The sequence below is a fragment of the Echeneis naucrates genome, chromosome 1 (assembly GCF_900963305.1).
Source record: "Echeneis naucrates chromosome 1, fEcheNa1.1, whole genome shotgun sequence".
NCBI classification, from domain to species: Eukaryota; Metazoa; Chordata; class Actinopteri; order Carangiformes; family Echeneidae; genus Echeneis; species Echeneis naucrates.
Window position 1 is genome coordinate 293,215 of NC_042511.1, and position 16,005 is coordinate 309,219.

Consider the following 16,005-nt stretch of genomic DNA (forward strand, 5'->3'; position numbering starts at 1 on the left):
TAATAAAACTTTTTTAAGCAGTCAGTCCTTATTTAATTTTTTTTTTCTATCTTCTAAATAATAAACAAAGGGTAAATAAATCAGGAGAAAAAAAGCTCGTCAGTGTTGTCATAGTGACAGGAACTGGCCTCAGCTGTCGCAGGAAGTAAGACATTAAAACTTCTTGGATTATTCAGACAAAAAAAACAGACTTTGCAGAAACTTTCAGACTATTTATTTGTCATTTCTCCAGGTGAGTCCTGGTTGGACCAGAACTTACCTCTAAAGTCAAACTTCGACACCAACAACGAACTGTACAAAAAACAAAAAAGACAGAGCGAGCGAAGGTCGACTGAGCTTCAGATTTCAGCCGTTTAACCATCAACCTTTGATTGGCAGAAACCGAGTGTGACATCAGTTTATATGTAAACAACAGAATCTCTTTAAATTCTCTCAAATACAAAATAAAAGTGTGTGTTTGTTAAACAACCATCAAATTCATTCTCTTTCAATGACAAACAGGAAGTGGTGCGTCGTCGTGGCAGCGGGCACCTTCAAATGTCCTGGGGGGGGAAAAAAAAAAAAAAAAAAAAAAACCTGACCCACATCATCCCAGAGTCCTCAGTCCACCAAGGACCAGTGAGGTCCAAAAACTGAAGACGCCTCAAACAGGGTGGGAGGAAATCACTTCCTGTAAGACTGTTCTCACTTCAGACTCAGAGCTGAGACCTCTGACCTCTGACCTCTGACACTGCACCTCCATTAACTGAGTGATTAGTGAGGTTTGGGCAGGTTTGGACATTTGAAGATGCCTCATCAGGCTCTGAGGAGCTGGACACATTTTCACAAACTGACATAAATTCAGTCGTCATCACACCAAAACAAAAAATCGAACAGAGTTTTAAGCCATGCAGCCCCCCCACCCCCCCTCCTTAGTGAAGCAGTGACATGAATGAGAAAGCTGTAAGTTTCCCACCACTCAGTGAACCATTGTTGGCACATTGATGCTGTTTGTTCTGAACAACTCGTCACATGACAACAAAATAAATACAACACACACACACGCACTCTCACTCCCACTCACACTCCAGCTTCCCCCAGCAAATTGAAACTCTTTCTGTGTTTGAAGGACGTCTGTCAGCTGTTAAACGTCGAGTTGCTTCCTGTTTACAAAAACCCGGTAAACGTTTGGTTCATGGTAGGGAATGGGGACGGGGATTCGGGGGGCGGGGGGGAGTCACAGACGAAATACTTTTGCTGCAAACAGGAAACACGTTTTGCTGGACAGCGTCCTTGGCGGCGATGGAAGACATCACACGTCCACCACCATCTTCTTATGGATGTCCAGACCCCCGACCACCTGCAGACATCAGATCTAGATCACACACAGACCACTCACTTCGACACCTTGTCCAAAGACATGCTGATGTCACAGTGACATCACACCAACATCAGGAAACTGACCCCTCCCACTAAAGTTTCTCTGGATCCATTTAACACAGAAGTTTACTGGACTTTTACTTTGACGACCTGTTTCCTGTGAGTAGACTCACTGCAGTGGAGACCAAACCTGGATCTGATCTACTCAGAGCGATCCAGATCAACACTCACCGCACAGAACTCTTCAAAGGATATCCTGCCGTCGCCATCTTTGTCAGCATTGATGATGGTTTTGTCCACAATCTGCTGAAGCTGCGTGTCCTTCAGGTTGTTGCCCACCATCATCTTCAGGACCTGAAAGAGCTCGCCGTTGGAAATGAAACCATCTTTGTCCATGTCGTAGATCCTGAAGGCAACTGAGGTGAGACAACATCACCACATTAAAGGTCCATGGTTTTATTCAAAGCCTTTTATTTTGAAGGCTGAACTCCATCAGAAGATATTATTGTATTATTATAATCAGATCCAATCAGAAGGAGGATGCAGCCTCCATCTGTACACTGTTTGGACCTTTAATCAATAATAAATAAAAGTCATTGATGTTCAACCAACAACCCTCCATTCATGAAACATCTGTGTCTGACTGCCGAGGGAACAGGATGGACACTCACATCGTAACTTCTGCTCCTTATCACCTTTGACACTGAACTGGGAAACTCCTTCAATGAACTCTGCCGAAATAAAAGACAAAACACTAAATCCATGAGAATTCAGCAACACAGATTAAAAGCTTTTTTATCCTCCTTTGTCTTTCAGATCAATAGCAGGTTTTTCCGCCTGATGATTCTGAAGCTCAACGGTGAAATAAAAATGTCAAAACAATAATCATCAAAAAGCCCGATTCCACCTGAGAAAAGTTTGAATTGTAGAAGAAGAAAGTCATTACACATAAAACCAGAACGTCACAAGAATATGTTAAACCCTGTTAGTCCACAGGAAGAGTCTCCTCTATCAGCTGCTCTCTGATGGTTCTTCCTGTTTCCTCCTCAAAGTGAATCAGCTGATCTGAAACCGACTTCAGTGATAAACTAAATTAAATTTACTGAAGTCTTCTGGATCAGTTCTGTGTGTTTCTGACAGAATAAAGACAGTCAGATATTTGGAGCTGATTTTTCATCATTACTGAGCAGAACTCCTGATCAGATAAAGACCCAAACGACCCAAACACATGAGAGGAACTTTTCTTTGGGAAAGAATGAAGCATTCAGAGTGTGAAATGACCAGACAGGATCAGATGAGTCTGGATCTGAGGAGACTTTTTTTTTTTTCCTTCAAACCACCATACGCAGAAAAGTGAAGACTCCTGTGTTTCATTTCAGTCCTGCATGATTCTGGTCAAGAAAAGCTTTTCTCAGAACCTGGTCTACAACCTATCAGGTGACAAGACCAGAACTTAACCTGAAGCTGTTTACCTTGGAAGTCGACCTCCCCGTTTCCATCAGTGTCAAATATGTCAATTACTCGCTGCACCAGTGGATTCTGCTGGAGCTCCGGTAAGGACATGAACTCCTCCACACTCAGGGAGCCGGAGTTATCCAGGTCAAGTTTTTTAAATCTCTTCCCCAGTCTCTTAATTTCGTCGGCATCAACTGAGACCAAAAAGAGACACAGACAAACTATTTACAGACTGAAAAAACAAGCAGCAGCAGATTATCTGAGTAATGTTGACTGAACATGATGTCGTCCACCTGAAGCTCAGGACACAAGGTGCTGATCGTCCACTCACCTAACTCACCTGGCCCCCTTCTCTTACCGGTCATGACTGGGCTGAACTACTGGACCGACCGGCGTCTCCCTCTGAGCACTAACACTGGGTCATATGACACTGCTTACAATGCTAACCCTTCTGCTGATGAACATGAATCAGCTGCACTCTGTGGAGGTGGAGCCGGGCAGGTCCTGAGATGATTTAACCTCTCAGATTTAACGTTTAATCCCAATATCAGAAGAAACAGTAGCAGACAGAATCCTGAAGTGATTGTCTGGGAGAGTTTAAACTGTCTGATGGTGTCACACACAGGTAGTGTGAAACATCAATGTTTAAATGAGTGGTGGAAACCAGAAGACTTTTTTTTTTCTCCAAATGATTTTTAAAATTCATTTCTGTCCTGATTTTTCTGTTTCTTGAGATCAGTATCAAAGACTCCTGCAGTTTAGATGAAAATACACCTTCTCCTTTTTTCCAAAATAATACTCAATAAAAAAGAATGTCTGCAATGTCCACATAATGTTGTGTGGTCAGTGATTTATTGATACTCACAGTGCGAACACATTTCCAGGGGATAACTGGCTTCATTTCCCTGAAAGAGGAAAAAAAGACAGGTTCCAGAGAACTGATTCAAAACCGGAGACTGTGTTTGGACAGGCGATGGAGTCCCCCCCCCACAACAGAGTGGATCTTAACGAAACAACTCCCATTAATCATCAGATTATTTGATTTAAATCAGTTCCACAACATAATGCCGCCTTCGTTTTGAACATAAAATTCTCCTTAGGGCAAAAAAAAAAAATCAGCGGCACAAATCTGTTTGGCAATTAGAACCAAAACAGTCCTGCCAATATAATATTAGATATGAATGAAGTCTATATAAACTGAAGAGCGGTCACCATCAAGTCTTCCTTGCAGAAAACTATTTATCCTATTTTATTTTCATATTTGCAGTTAGACACAAACCAATAAAATAATGAAAAGTATCATCTTAAAACTCATGTTTAATAAAATTAAAATGCCACTCTTAACACGACAACATTTATTACTTCTCTGTGAAATTCCTAAATACAATTTCTGATCATATTTCTTTTTCCTGCTTCTCTGATGAAATCATTTCGTTTTTATGAATTATTTACCTGTAAATAGAATCTGTCAGCACAACGTACCCAATAATCAACAAGGATCGGCCAGAACTACTGAAACATACAGCTTTTTATTTTTAGATGTTATATTTAGCATTATTTCAGTCAGCAGCTAACAGCTAGCCTGCTAGCATAGCACCATGGCGCCATCGTACCAAAACACAGAAACCAGTTGGTTACACACTCATGGTTGGTGGCTGGCGAAGGAAACACAAACTACACAACAACTGACCCACATTGACTAACTGCAGTCGACGACTCGTTTCTTTCAACTGAGCTAACGGCTAACGGCAGCTAACGGCTAACAGCTGTGTCAGAAACGGAATTCATCCAATGTCGGTTAATGTGACGGCTGTTTCCGCACCATTTTACCGCCTGGAGAGGAGCAGCCGCCGGAGAGAAGCTGTCAGCCGAGTCGACGGGGCAGGAAAGACGATGTTTGTACCGACCACCGGCTGCTGGGCTGGACCGTGACTGACGGCCGAGGAGAGAGGCACCGCAGCGGGGGGGGCACTGCGTCACTTCCTGTGGGCGTGGCCTCAGCTTCTTCCTGGGTCTCCCCCCGACCCTGAAGCAGACATCCCATCAGGACCCAATGGATCTGGTTACCATGGCAACTGACGACTGCTCAGCTGGCTGCAGTTACAGAGCTGAAGGTCCGAAGGTCCAAACTGTTTATTCACACAGCAACACACAATGAAGCACACACACCAGTTTATTGTGTCACTCTGTTGGTTTGGATCAAACATGAGTTTGACTGACAACAAGGAGAAGTTTCATCGTTTAAAAGAAAAACCCACCATCTTCTGTCTGCTCTCACCAGGGGCTTTTATTCTGAAGGGCACATTCAGTCTTTTCTGCTTTTTTCTTTATCAGTTTATTGCTGAAGTCAGTTTCAAACAGGACTGATGGACAGCTGATCAGCTGTTCTTACGGAGGAAACAGCTTCATTGGTGGATTTTTCTGTTAAATAATGTAAGAAAAGTCTAAACTATCCCAAAGATACAAACACTCTCCTTCACCTTCTCTCAGATAATAAATAAGGTGTTTTCCATCCTGGTCTTCAGCTAACAGCATGTAGCTGTCCTGCTCAGCTCCATTACATGTAGAAGCTTTGGCTCAAACCTTTTTAACTAAGAGAGAAGTTGGATTTATTTCCTTTGACACAAATTAAAGTCTGTGCATCAACCACAGACAGCAGCCCAGATATTAGCTTAGCATTAGTGCTAAGACAAGAAGCAGGGGAAAACTGTTTAATTCTTCAAAGATGACATCACAGATACACCTGGGAGTTCTGTGTGAATCAAAACAGGGAGCAGAACTCCAGCATCTCTACAGGACAACATCTCCTTTGGACCTTCTGTTGGTTCTGTTGAGATTGACATGTCCTCCATTCGGTTTCTTTGAGATAGAAAACTAAAGTTAGCTTCCCTGTCTGAGTCTGAGCAGCCTGAAGGTGAAACCTCTTCTGAAGACCAGCATGGTAAACAGCTGTTTTCATCGCCCTCCTTGTTGAACCCGATTTCAAACCATCTCTGACTAACCCCCCCCCCCCCCCCGGAAAAGGCCTGTCCTTTTATCGTGATGCTGATGTTCAAAGTTCGTCCTGCTGTGACTGATGTCCTCTGCTGGACGGCGCTGAGACACCCTGACTCAGTTGAAGGCCTCCTTGTTGATCCACATCAGGGTCCTGGTCTCATTGGGTTTGCATTCGTACTCGATGCTGCTGAACTTGTTTCCGAACTGGCAGTGCTCCCTCTTGTAGTAGTTGTAGTACTTTGCCTGCCAGACCGTCTCGAAGGTCCCAGCCTTGTTGAACTGGACAGAAAAGACAATCTGCATCAACAGCGCAGCAGGAAGACTGACGGCCCCAGTCTACAGCCAGAACTTCCTGCTGTCTCACCTCCATGCTGACTTGGACCGGCTGCCGGTCTCCGCTCTTGGTGTGCGGGACGCCCTCGGTGTCGTACTGGCCGTGATAGACCACAGAGTCCTGGTCTCTGGACTGCTCCTGCAGGGGGAAGATGATGCCTCCGATGTTCATGTTGCTGTGAGGGACAAAACAAAGGTGTCAAGAACGGGACACGCCTACGGACTTACCTGTCTGAGGCTCCACCCCCTCTCAAACAGGCCCAATAATTGGTGGACTCGCAGAAAAACTGGGAGAGGCCAATATTGCCCATTTTAACTGGAGTGAAAGGCTCTGATACAAACAGACGTCCTTCAAACACACAACTTAAATGTCACTGAAATCTGCTCTAATTTTATTGGAGCACTCAGAAAACAGGCAGCCAATCAAAAGAGAGGATCTGATTCCGCCCTTCTGATTGGTTGACTGACCTGTGTTTCCTCTGAGATGGATTTAAAACCCAAAACATCCTCTGATGGAGATCAGCCCTTCAAAAATAAGACTGGGTGAATACATGGAGGTTTAAGGGGGGGGGGGGTGACGTCACTGTAACTGATCACACAGAAGTCATGTAGACCTGGAGAGGAACACATGGTTTATTCAGGAGAGATGGGGGGGGGGGGGGGGGGGGGGGTGAAGGAGGGAGGAGGAGGAGGAGGAGGAGGGAGGGAAGGGGGGGCGATGGGGGGAGGAGGTCGGCAGTTCTCCTCTCATTCTCCTTACGTGGCCTGGACGGTTCCGGGCTTCAGCACCACCTCGATCTTGTACTTGGATCCGGTCAACAGCTTGATGGTCCGGCTCTGGCCGAACCGGGTCCCGTCCACCTTGAAGAAGACCGGGCCCTCGTTGGGCTGGATCCGCAGGGAGATGGAGATGTTGATGATGGCGGGGACGTCGTCCATCTTCCCGGTCTGGACTGCGGAGATGCTGAGGAGGGACTACCGTCAAGCTGGGCGAAACAAAGCTTCCGCTCTCAGCTTTCAAAATAAAAGCGGAAATCCGCATGACAACCAACGAACAATCGATTGTCGAGAGAGCGTTCATCTGACGTCTGTTTCAGCTCTCAGACCAATAATGACACTCAGAATAATCGATGCCATTTTTAACCATCACTAATCGATCAGAACAACTGATCAGTTATTTAGAACTGAAACTGTACAATAAGTCCAAAAACAGCAGTTTAGTCATCCTTCCCTGTTCGGTGGAATCATTCTGTGATAAAATCAGCCCAACATAAAAGATGATAGTCAAAAGAAATGTTTTTCCTCAACTCGTTCATCAAATAGAAGAAAAATCACCTGACAATATTCCTCCATTCCCTCTATTGACCATCAGGGGAAGACTGTGTTGAAGTCTATGGGAAAATGTCTCTCCTTTTCCCTGACTTATTAGCTCAGTAAACGTTTTCCTGATGAGTTTATGTTCTCAGTTTAAGTCTACAATCCATCATCTCAGCCTGACTTTGATTCACGTCTCTGAGGGCCCATCGGGTCATAGTTGATACTCAGTGTGTAAAACTTCAGCAGTCAAACTCTGCCTCTGATAAATGACGAGACATTGAGTCAATATTACAACAATAAATATTTTGATCTTTACAAAGATGTGATTTATTGCTTATTTACAATGAAATGCTTAATTTCAACCAGTAGTAATAATTTTTCATTTGTTTCACAGTCATTGCTCCATGATCATTTCTTATTAAAAAAATGATAAAATATGTACAGTTATTTGGGACTTCTACTATAAAACAAAGGATATAAAATATACATTGACATTAAAATTCAGTCTTTCGACACCCCTGACCCTTTTGAAATCTCCCAGGGACTGCAAACGCCAGCAGTCATCTGTCCAGCTCGGCCTGCAGGATCTCCCCCCACGTCTCGGCGTCCAGCGGCGTCATTCTGCGGCCTCTCAGCTCCTCAGCTGACTTGACATGGCTGTAACGTCCTCTCAGCCAATCCCTCTTCACACAGCTGCGAGTGTAGTTCCTCACCAGGGCCACCTGCAGAGTAGACAGCAGTGCTCAGGATGGGTGGCTCTGGGGCCCAGAGGGCCAGCAAGGTCTGGACTTCTCTGAATGTTTTTATTTTTTATTATTTCTAATAAACATGCACTCTTTATTTTTGTAAATATCTGACAACAATTGAAAGAAATTGTAAGACTTTCACAATAAAAGTCCCCGTTCATAGACAGTTATGACACAGATGTTAACTGTTCTGGAATCTCACCTTCCAGGACAGGCCGTCTGTCCTGTCTCTGTCCACCTCCCTCTGACAGACGACCCGGACCAGCATGCACTGCCTCCTCCACAGCTGCTCGCTCTCCTCAATGATATCATGCCACAGTTTGCAGGTCCGTGCGGCGCTGCACAGACTCTCTGTGTCCAGCTCACCAAAGATCTTCAGGCTCATCTCCATCGGCAGCGTCTCAGCAAAGTTCTGAGGATGAGCATCGTGATCGGACATCAGGGACAGCTGTCCTTCACAGAGGAGGACTATGGGAGACATCCTCACTGGGTCATGCTGCATGATGGAGTCCACCAGGGTGAGACCTCCTGGGGAGACAGAATCCGATCCTTCAGTGAGGAGGCTGGGCTGTCAGTGGCCTCTCTGCCACCCCCCCCCCCCCCCCCCCCCCCCTCGCCTCTGTCCACCCCTTCACCTCTGTCCTCCCCCTTCACCTCTGTCCTCCCCCCCACCTCTGTCTGCCCCCCCCTCGCCTCTGTCCACCCCTTCACCTCTGTCCTCCCCCTTCACCTCTGTCCTCCCCCCCACCTCTGTCTGCCCCCCCCTCGCCTCTGTCCACCCCTTCACCTCTGTCCTCCCCCTTCACCCCCCCCCCCACCTCTTTCCACCCCCCCGTGTCCCCCCCTTCCCCACCTTTGCCCCCCCAATGACATTCAATCTGTTCACTTTCACTTTTGCTTTCAGCGACACGTTGACAGAAAACTGATTCTGAACTAATTTCTGCTGCAGCAGTCATAATGTTTTCATCAACAAACAACACAACACCAACACAACATGAACACAACGTCCCCCAGCCTCCTGGTTCCTGAGTTGTGTGCCGGGTCAGAGACCACAGCCCTCCGGCCCCCGCTGACCTGCAGGTCTGGTTCCGAACCGGGTTTCATGACTGAACCGATCCGATCCGGTTCGTTTACCAGCAGCCCGTTAGCTCACGGCGATGTGAGCTAACGGGCTGCCATTGAAATGTCCCCGGTGTGGCCCCCGGTGTGGCCCCCGGTGTGGGCCCGGTATGGCCTCCGGTATGGCCCCCGGTGTGGGCCCAGTGTGGGCCCCGGTGTTGCCCCGGTGTGGCCCGGTACCGGCCGGTTCTTACCTGCAGGTCTCCGGTCTGACGGCTGAAGGTTTAAATGTCCCAACGGCTGTTTACACACGTCACGGTGTTTTCAGACAAACACGCATGCGCAGAAGTGTCGCAATCCGTTCAGTATAAAAGCAGATTTTTATTGCATTTTGATAAATAATGACAATAAACAGAATAAATCAGATCTGTCTGACAGATTAAAATATTTTTCCGTCTTGGGACGACACCAGCTTCCTTTGAATAATGCTCTAATTTAGACAAATATTCACGCTCAGAACAATATCACCCGCATAAAACATATTTATTTGTGCTTTTTCTGTATGAACTAAAACTCTTCTTGTTTTCGGAGGACAGTTTATTTACTGATTGTTTAAAAATACACATGCTCACGGATGTGGTCACATGTAGGCTCTTCCGCGCATGCTCACCGACACCCGGAAGTTTTGAACGGTGTTTCCGGCCGTGTTTGATTGTTAGTTAGTTTATTTGGTTTGTGTTTCTGAGTTGGAAGCTTCTGAAGCTGAGTGGTATCTCAGGAAAACCGTCACCACCGGCCGACAGTAGCTCCGCCGACTCCGGTAGATCCACTCCCAGCAGCTCCATGTCCGGCTTCGACCTGGTCCCGCTGGCCGGCGGGGCTCCGGTCCGCTTGCCACCGGGACAGACGGTGCTGGGCCGGGGCCCCCTCCTGGGAGTGAGTCCCTTCATGTGTCAATTTTCTGATTATCCAGCTCTAGATTCCTTCTATAGAGGGCCCTCACATTGTCTGCTCCAACCTGTATTAATAGGTCATTGAGCTGTTCATGTAGGAGTACATGGCAACTTTGACAGTCACCTCTGTGTGGGGGGCAGCAAAGGTGTGTGCTGGCAGCCTGAGCAACACTAATGTGTCTCCCTCAACTGTAAAACAGACTTTTCTCATCTGAGAAACAATAAATATGCATTTAGTATTTTACCACCAAAGGCCTTTTACATCCCCTGGACAGAGAACAGCTGCTGGGAGCTGCCAGCTCCAGGGTCTGACTGAATACATCCTTGTATCTCCTCCATGATCCAGCTCCTCTGAGGCCGTGTAATCTGCTGGAGCGGCCCCTCCAGTCTTTCTCCTCTCATTTTTCTTCTTGTTTGCTTAAAATAATATTAACACTTAATATGTTACGCAGTGCATCATCCACATTCCACTAAAAGAGGGATAAATGCACAGCAAATACAGCAAACACATACCACTTTGGATTATATTTGTGTGCTTGGTCCAGATTTGCACTGCTGGCACTACAACTAATAGAACACCATTTAGAAAATGTATTGATTCATTTATCACAAATAAGACAAATCAAATAATTCTCACTTTGATTTGGCCCTAAACTAAGTGATTTCCATGTATCCTTCATTGTGAGACAATGTCAGGGAGGGAATTAAATATAATATATATAAATATAATGATATATTATATCGGCTATATTAACTTACAGGATCTACATTTTTTGTCAGGTTTCCTCTCTCGTCTTGTTTGTAGAAACAGTGTTCTTTTAGCTGTTCTTATCGGTCTGAACTCTTCATAGGTCTCCATTATCATAATCTGCTCCTCTTGGTTGAAATATGCAGCCTATAATCTGACAAATTTTCTGCGGAAATGACGTCAAATGACGCCTAAAGGCCCCTTTTTATGTGAACGCGCACAGAGCCTGATGAGGAAAGCCTGTGTCAACAAATCAAGTTGATAACCACCGTCGGGATACTCGTTATCTCTGGTTGGAGCTCGGCTCTGTTGAGCTTCCTTCGTAGTTCAGCCCTCTGGAGGAACACCATAATAATCATAATAATAATAATGTGTCAGTGTATAATGTGTAACTCCAGAATCAATCCATTTTATCACACGTCAGTTAAACTTGAAAATATTCTAAGGTTCTACAGAACATGAAAGATTATTTATTCTCTGAGGTCATTGAACTCATCACTCCACACAGGAAAAAAACACAACAGACACACAGAAAGAAGAGGGAGTTAGACAGCGACACAGTAAAACACTGATAAATTATGGGGTGTTAAAATGGGCTCGCTGTGAGCTCCAGTCAGTGAGTTAAATTGAGTATTGGAGAAGTGCAAATGTGAATGAAGTGGTGCACTCTGGGTAATGTAGTTAATAATAGGCACATATAAATCCCCTCAAAACTTTTTTAATCTGATTCATTTTCATAATGGAACAAATGCTCTGTCCTGGGCAGGAAACACCGGTGTCTATCCTCTGCTGATCAAGACTCTCTCTTGTTTGTGTTGCTGCCTCAGATCACTGATAAGAGAGTGTCCAGACACCACGGGCTGTTGGAGAACCTGAGCGGACAGCTGAGGCTCAAACCTGTAAGTCTGTCTCTTCTCCGGTGTTTTTAGTTTCCATCTTTTTTTTTTTTTATTGGGTGGTGGAATCAATCAGGTCTGCAGATCTTCTTCACAGAGCAGCATCATCCACCCTTCATACCTTCAACAGATATCTTCTGTTTGAGCTGGAGACTCATCAGGTCCATCAGTTTCAGTGTACACTAACGAACTGTGTGTAGTCTCCATCATCAGCTGGACTTTGGAGCAGTTTTGTTTTTTTATTGCTTTATTTTAATGGCTGTAATCTCAAGGTATTAAAAATTAGATTCTAATTGCGGCCCATAAAACAAAAAGCAGGGAATGACTCAGTCTCAGTCTTCAACCCTGACTGTCCTGCTGGATGTCCCTGGTCTGTCCTCCTGTTGTCTTCAGACCCATCTGAACCCGTGTTTCATCCAGTCGCCTCTTGCTGATGGAAGCCCTCGGCCCCTGAACAAAGACTGCTGGTACGACCTTAATCATGGGGACCTGTTCTCCCTGCTGCCGGGGCAGCTCGTCTTCAGGGTGGCGGCTGTCGGAGACGACACTCCCAGGTACAAAATGTCAAGATCAGAAGATGAATCTTAATTTGTGCTGACAAACATCGGACAAAGTCCCATCTTTTATCTGGACAGGGTTGTTGTGTTTGACGTCATTAAAGCCGACACGAGACAGAATCTTTAATTATGTTTGATAATCTGTTGTGTCTGAGTTCCTGTTGTCCTGATGTCCTCTCTGTTTGAAGTGCAGATCAAAAAGATGGAGAGGACACTCGTGTAAATATTGTCCACAGTTCAAACAAATGAAGCTGATTAAAAATACATACTTCAATTCCAGCTTCTGAATTCATGACAGGTTTTTATCAGCCCTCACAGAAAAACAATGAGCAGAACTCCTGAGTAAAGACAGAAACGACCCAAACACATGAGAGGAACATTCAGAGTCTGAAGTTGAGAGTTTTCTAAAGATTTTTTAACAAAAGCGGATGAAAAAACCAAAATGGTAAAATGTAAAATATTTTTAAAGGTGGAATTTTAAAATTTTAATTGTTAAATCTCATGTCCTGTAGAAACAGTCAGATACTGGACGAAGAAGAGGAAACACTTCCTGGTTCTCCGAAATCAGATGTGGAACTGGACCATCCAAGTAGACCAGACACTGGACCAACTCTCCAGAAGGTGGCAGCACCAGCAGCTCTGTCCTCTGAAGACCACGAATGTTCCAGCAGAAGTTCCAAACAGGTTTGCTGACTCCGCAAAATCTTTTCATATGTCAGATTTCTGATTCTTCTGATGCGAGTCATAAATCCAATATGTCTGATGTTGTCATGTGACTCAAACAGCTGTTTTTGTTTCATACAGGAAGATCCTCCAACGGAGGTGGAGGACGATGGGCGAGACATCACTCCCTCTGTCACCAAGAAAAGAGTTTTACCTGCGTGGATGATGGCGGCGGGTCCATGCAGCCTGAAAGGTGACACATGACCACAGAGACGCTGAGGTCTTTAGCTGTCATGTTTTTTGGGTCGACCTGGTGTCTGTTTCAGACTCCGATGTAGCTGCTGTTTGAATCTTGAACACAGATGTTTTTGAAGCGTTCAGTTGCAACAACACAGTGTCTGCTGAGGGGCGGAGTCTGTTTTCAGGAGATGTCATCCAGGGGCTGCTGGGACGTCATCGCCTGAACACGGCTCACTTCAGATGTTTGTCAATATTCACCAGCAGCTCCTGTGTCTCTGGGAGGAGAAGGTCAACTTGATGTCTGATGACCTTTCAGAGCAGATTAGATGAAGGGACATCAGGGGATCTTCACCAGAGGACGAGAAGGTCCAGTTGCCTGAGAAGAGTTGAAGAGCAGCAGGACAGAGATCAGACCTCCATCTCTAAAACTCTCCTGTTTGTTACTCTACCTGTGCACGTCCTTCACGTCCTTCCTGTCCTCCTGGTCTCCATCAGACAGACTTCCTGTGATGGAGGACTGGTTAGGGTTAGACTGACTCCACCAGTCTCATCTAATCTGGTTTGGTTTCTGTTTCAGTCCGATCGCCTGCGAAGGTTAAAGCAGCATCAACCGGCAGTAAACCAGCAGCAGCCTCTCAGGCCACGCTCACCACTATGTCCTCACCTGAGGAGGAGGAGAGAAGGCTGAGGAAGAGGAGGAGAAAGATCAGTGACGAAGATGAAGACGAAGCAGCTCAGTCCAAAACAGTTGAGTACAATTATCAGACCTGACCTCACTAACTGAATTGTTTGCAGAGTAGTGAAGTTAAGTTTTGGTTTTATTTCAGGATGTTCCTTCAGAGTATCCAACACTCAGGGATCCAGATCAGGGACCTGTTGGATCTGGATCTGAGGAGGTGTCCACAGCTGGAAAAAACATGAAAAGAAACTCGAGCAAGTCCAAGAAGAACGGCGAGAAGTTGCCTGAAGGAGCTGTCGGGTCGAACGGCGGCTCTGTGTCTGTCCCTGCTCCATCCAAAACTGGACTCAGAGCGCCGTGTCCATACGGGAAGGACTGCTACAGGTGAGTCCGCTCCAGCTTCTACCCAGACACAGCATGGAGCTGAAAACCAGAGGTTTGTCCATCATCCATCCATGTTTGTTCCTGCAGGAAGAACCCAGTCCATTTCCAGGAGTGCAGTCATCCTGGAGACTCCGAGTATGAGGAGGAGGAGGAGGACCGACCTGAGTGTCCCTACGGCACCGACTGCTACAGGTCAGACTGATCGTGTTCATCCAGTTGTGTTTGTGTTGTTGTTGTTTATCACAAACCAACTGACACTGATTTTGTTTCTCTAACAGGAAAAATCCTCTTCACAGGAAACAATTCCAACACACAAAGAGACAAGGTAACTTCCATCCTGTGGATCGAATTGACTTTAATATGAATGTAGAAATAAATGGACTGAACTCTGAACATTTAAGAATTAAAAAAGACAAATGATTCATCCATGAATAGAATTCAAACTAAGGTTTTCATTTAAAAATCAACAAGTGTCATGAAGAAGATAAAAGATCAATGAAATTAAAGATCTGATGGAGGAAAATGAGAAATTGTCCTTTAAAACAGCTGAAGTTATTCATTCATTTTTCTTTAAATCAGGTTTAAAAATGAATTCATATTTAATTCTACAAAATTGTCCTTTTGAAATTGGCTGTAAATGATTGTACTTCCTCTCATTTCTTTTTTTGGATCAATTTCTTTCACATTAAATGAGTGAAGTAGTAAACAATTGTATTAAAGTCTGTTATTAAAACAAATGTAATGATGCTGTAATATTCTGTTTCTGCAGCTCGGGCCACTCGAGGCATCCCCAAGAGGAGCAAGAAGGACGAGGACGAGGACAGCTTCATCAATGATGACAGCGGGGACGGGGGTGACGACTCGGACTACATCCCCCCGGACTCAGAGGACAGCGGGAAAGAGGATGTCCAAATGCTGCAGGAAGAGGCAAAGACATTTCTGAAGAGGAGGAGGTGACGCTGTTGGTTTTTAACCTGTCATTAGATTTTTATGTTTAATGAGATTGAATCAGCTGATGCTTCCACATGTTCCCCCTGATCTGGATCTGGTCTGTGGGGGATCCTCATCCTGAGGGACTGGTCGGTTCCTAACATTTCTGACTTCATGCCTCTTTGTTTGCGTCCTGCTGAGTTGGAGTTTCAGGATTCTTCGTCAGATTGCCGCTCTCATTCTGGACTATTAGATATTGTTTGTTTACATGTTAGTTGTTGTTCAGATGTGTCTGTCATTGCATCTTCAGGTCTGACTCTCCAGAATCAACAGAAATGCACAAAAAAAATCAGGTTTTGTTCATCAAAAGTTGAGTTTTCATTTTCAATAAACTTCATCTGTTTAAGATCTGATCAGTTCATTATCACAGTAAAGGTATTCCCTTTGGACCGGACAGCCAGAACAGTAAGAGCTCCTGACCCTGGAGGTCTGGACTCCTCTAGACCTCTGAAGCTGGTCTGGGTTAGCCGACTGTCTGCAGCTCTTCTGTTGGATCAGACCACACAGTCCATCAATGACCTTCAGAGAACAATGCTCTGCATCCCTCCTTGGTCGTAACATTCTGTCTGATCCAAACGATGTGACCAGTGTACAACTGCAGCAGTATATTAGCTTTAAGTCGTCTGCCT

The 16,005-nt window shown here is 45.2% G+C and overlaps 4 protein-coding genes across 4 annotated transcripts; 1 reads left to right on the forward strand and 3 right to left on the reverse strand.

Annotated features, from left to right (window-relative positions):
• Positions 1–197: 197 nt before the first annotated feature.
• On the reverse strand, positions 198–4,774 carry ppp3r1b (protein phosphatase 3 (formerly 2B), regulatory s1ubunit B, alpha isoform, b). The gene is made up of 6 exons (XM_029497267.1): positions 4,637–4,774; positions 3,680–3,719; positions 2,832–3,008; positions 2,031–2,090; positions 1,591–1,775; positions 198–1,339 (listed from the first exon to the last, which is right to left on the reverse strand). Exons 1-6 carry the CDS (start codon positions 4,637–4,639, stop codon positions 1,292–1,294), a joined length of 513 nt encoding a protein of 170 aa, XP_029353127.1. The 5' UTR covers positions 4,640–4,774; the 3' UTR covers positions 198–1,291.
• Positions 4,775–5,852: 1,078 nt separating this feature from the next.
• Positions 5,853–7,103, reverse strand: cnrip1a (cannabinoid receptor interacting protein 1a). The gene is made up of 3 exons (XM_029497268.1): positions 6,905–7,103; positions 6,176–6,320; positions 5,853–6,090 (listed from the first exon to the last, which is right to left on the reverse strand). Exons 1-3 carry the CDS (start codon positions 7,081–7,083, stop codon positions 5,926–5,928), a joined length of 489 nt encoding a protein of 162 aa, XP_029353128.1. The 5' UTR covers positions 7,084–7,103; the 3' UTR covers positions 5,853–5,925.
• Positions 7,104–7,762: 659 nt separating this feature from the next.
• fbxo48 (F-box protein 48) lies at positions 7,763–9,590 on the reverse strand. The gene is made up of 3 exons (XM_029497269.1): positions 9,521–9,590; positions 8,410–8,735; positions 7,763–8,183 (listed from the first exon to the last, which is right to left on the reverse strand). Exons 2-3 carry the CDS (start codon positions 8,707–8,709, stop codon positions 8,022–8,024), a joined length of 462 nt encoding a protein of 153 aa, XP_029353129.1. The 5' UTR covers positions 8,710–8,735; positions 9,521–9,590; the 3' UTR covers positions 7,763–8,021.
• Positions 9,591–9,955: 365 nt separating this feature from the next.
• Positions 9,956–15,716, forward strand: aplf (aprataxin and PNKP like factor). Its single transcript, XM_029530426.1, has 10 exons — positions 9,956–10,202; positions 11,795–11,866; positions 12,257–12,417; positions 12,933–13,104; positions 13,225–13,336; positions 13,901–14,070; positions 14,151–14,386; positions 14,474–14,578; positions 14,665–14,711; positions 15,156–15,716. Exons 1-10 carry the CDS (start codon positions 10,110–10,112, stop codon positions 15,341–15,343), a joined length of 1,356 nt encoding a protein of 451 aa, XP_029386286.1. The 5' UTR covers positions 9,956–10,109; the 3' UTR covers positions 15,344–15,716.
• The last annotated feature ends 289 nt before the right edge of the window (positions 15,717–16,005 follow it).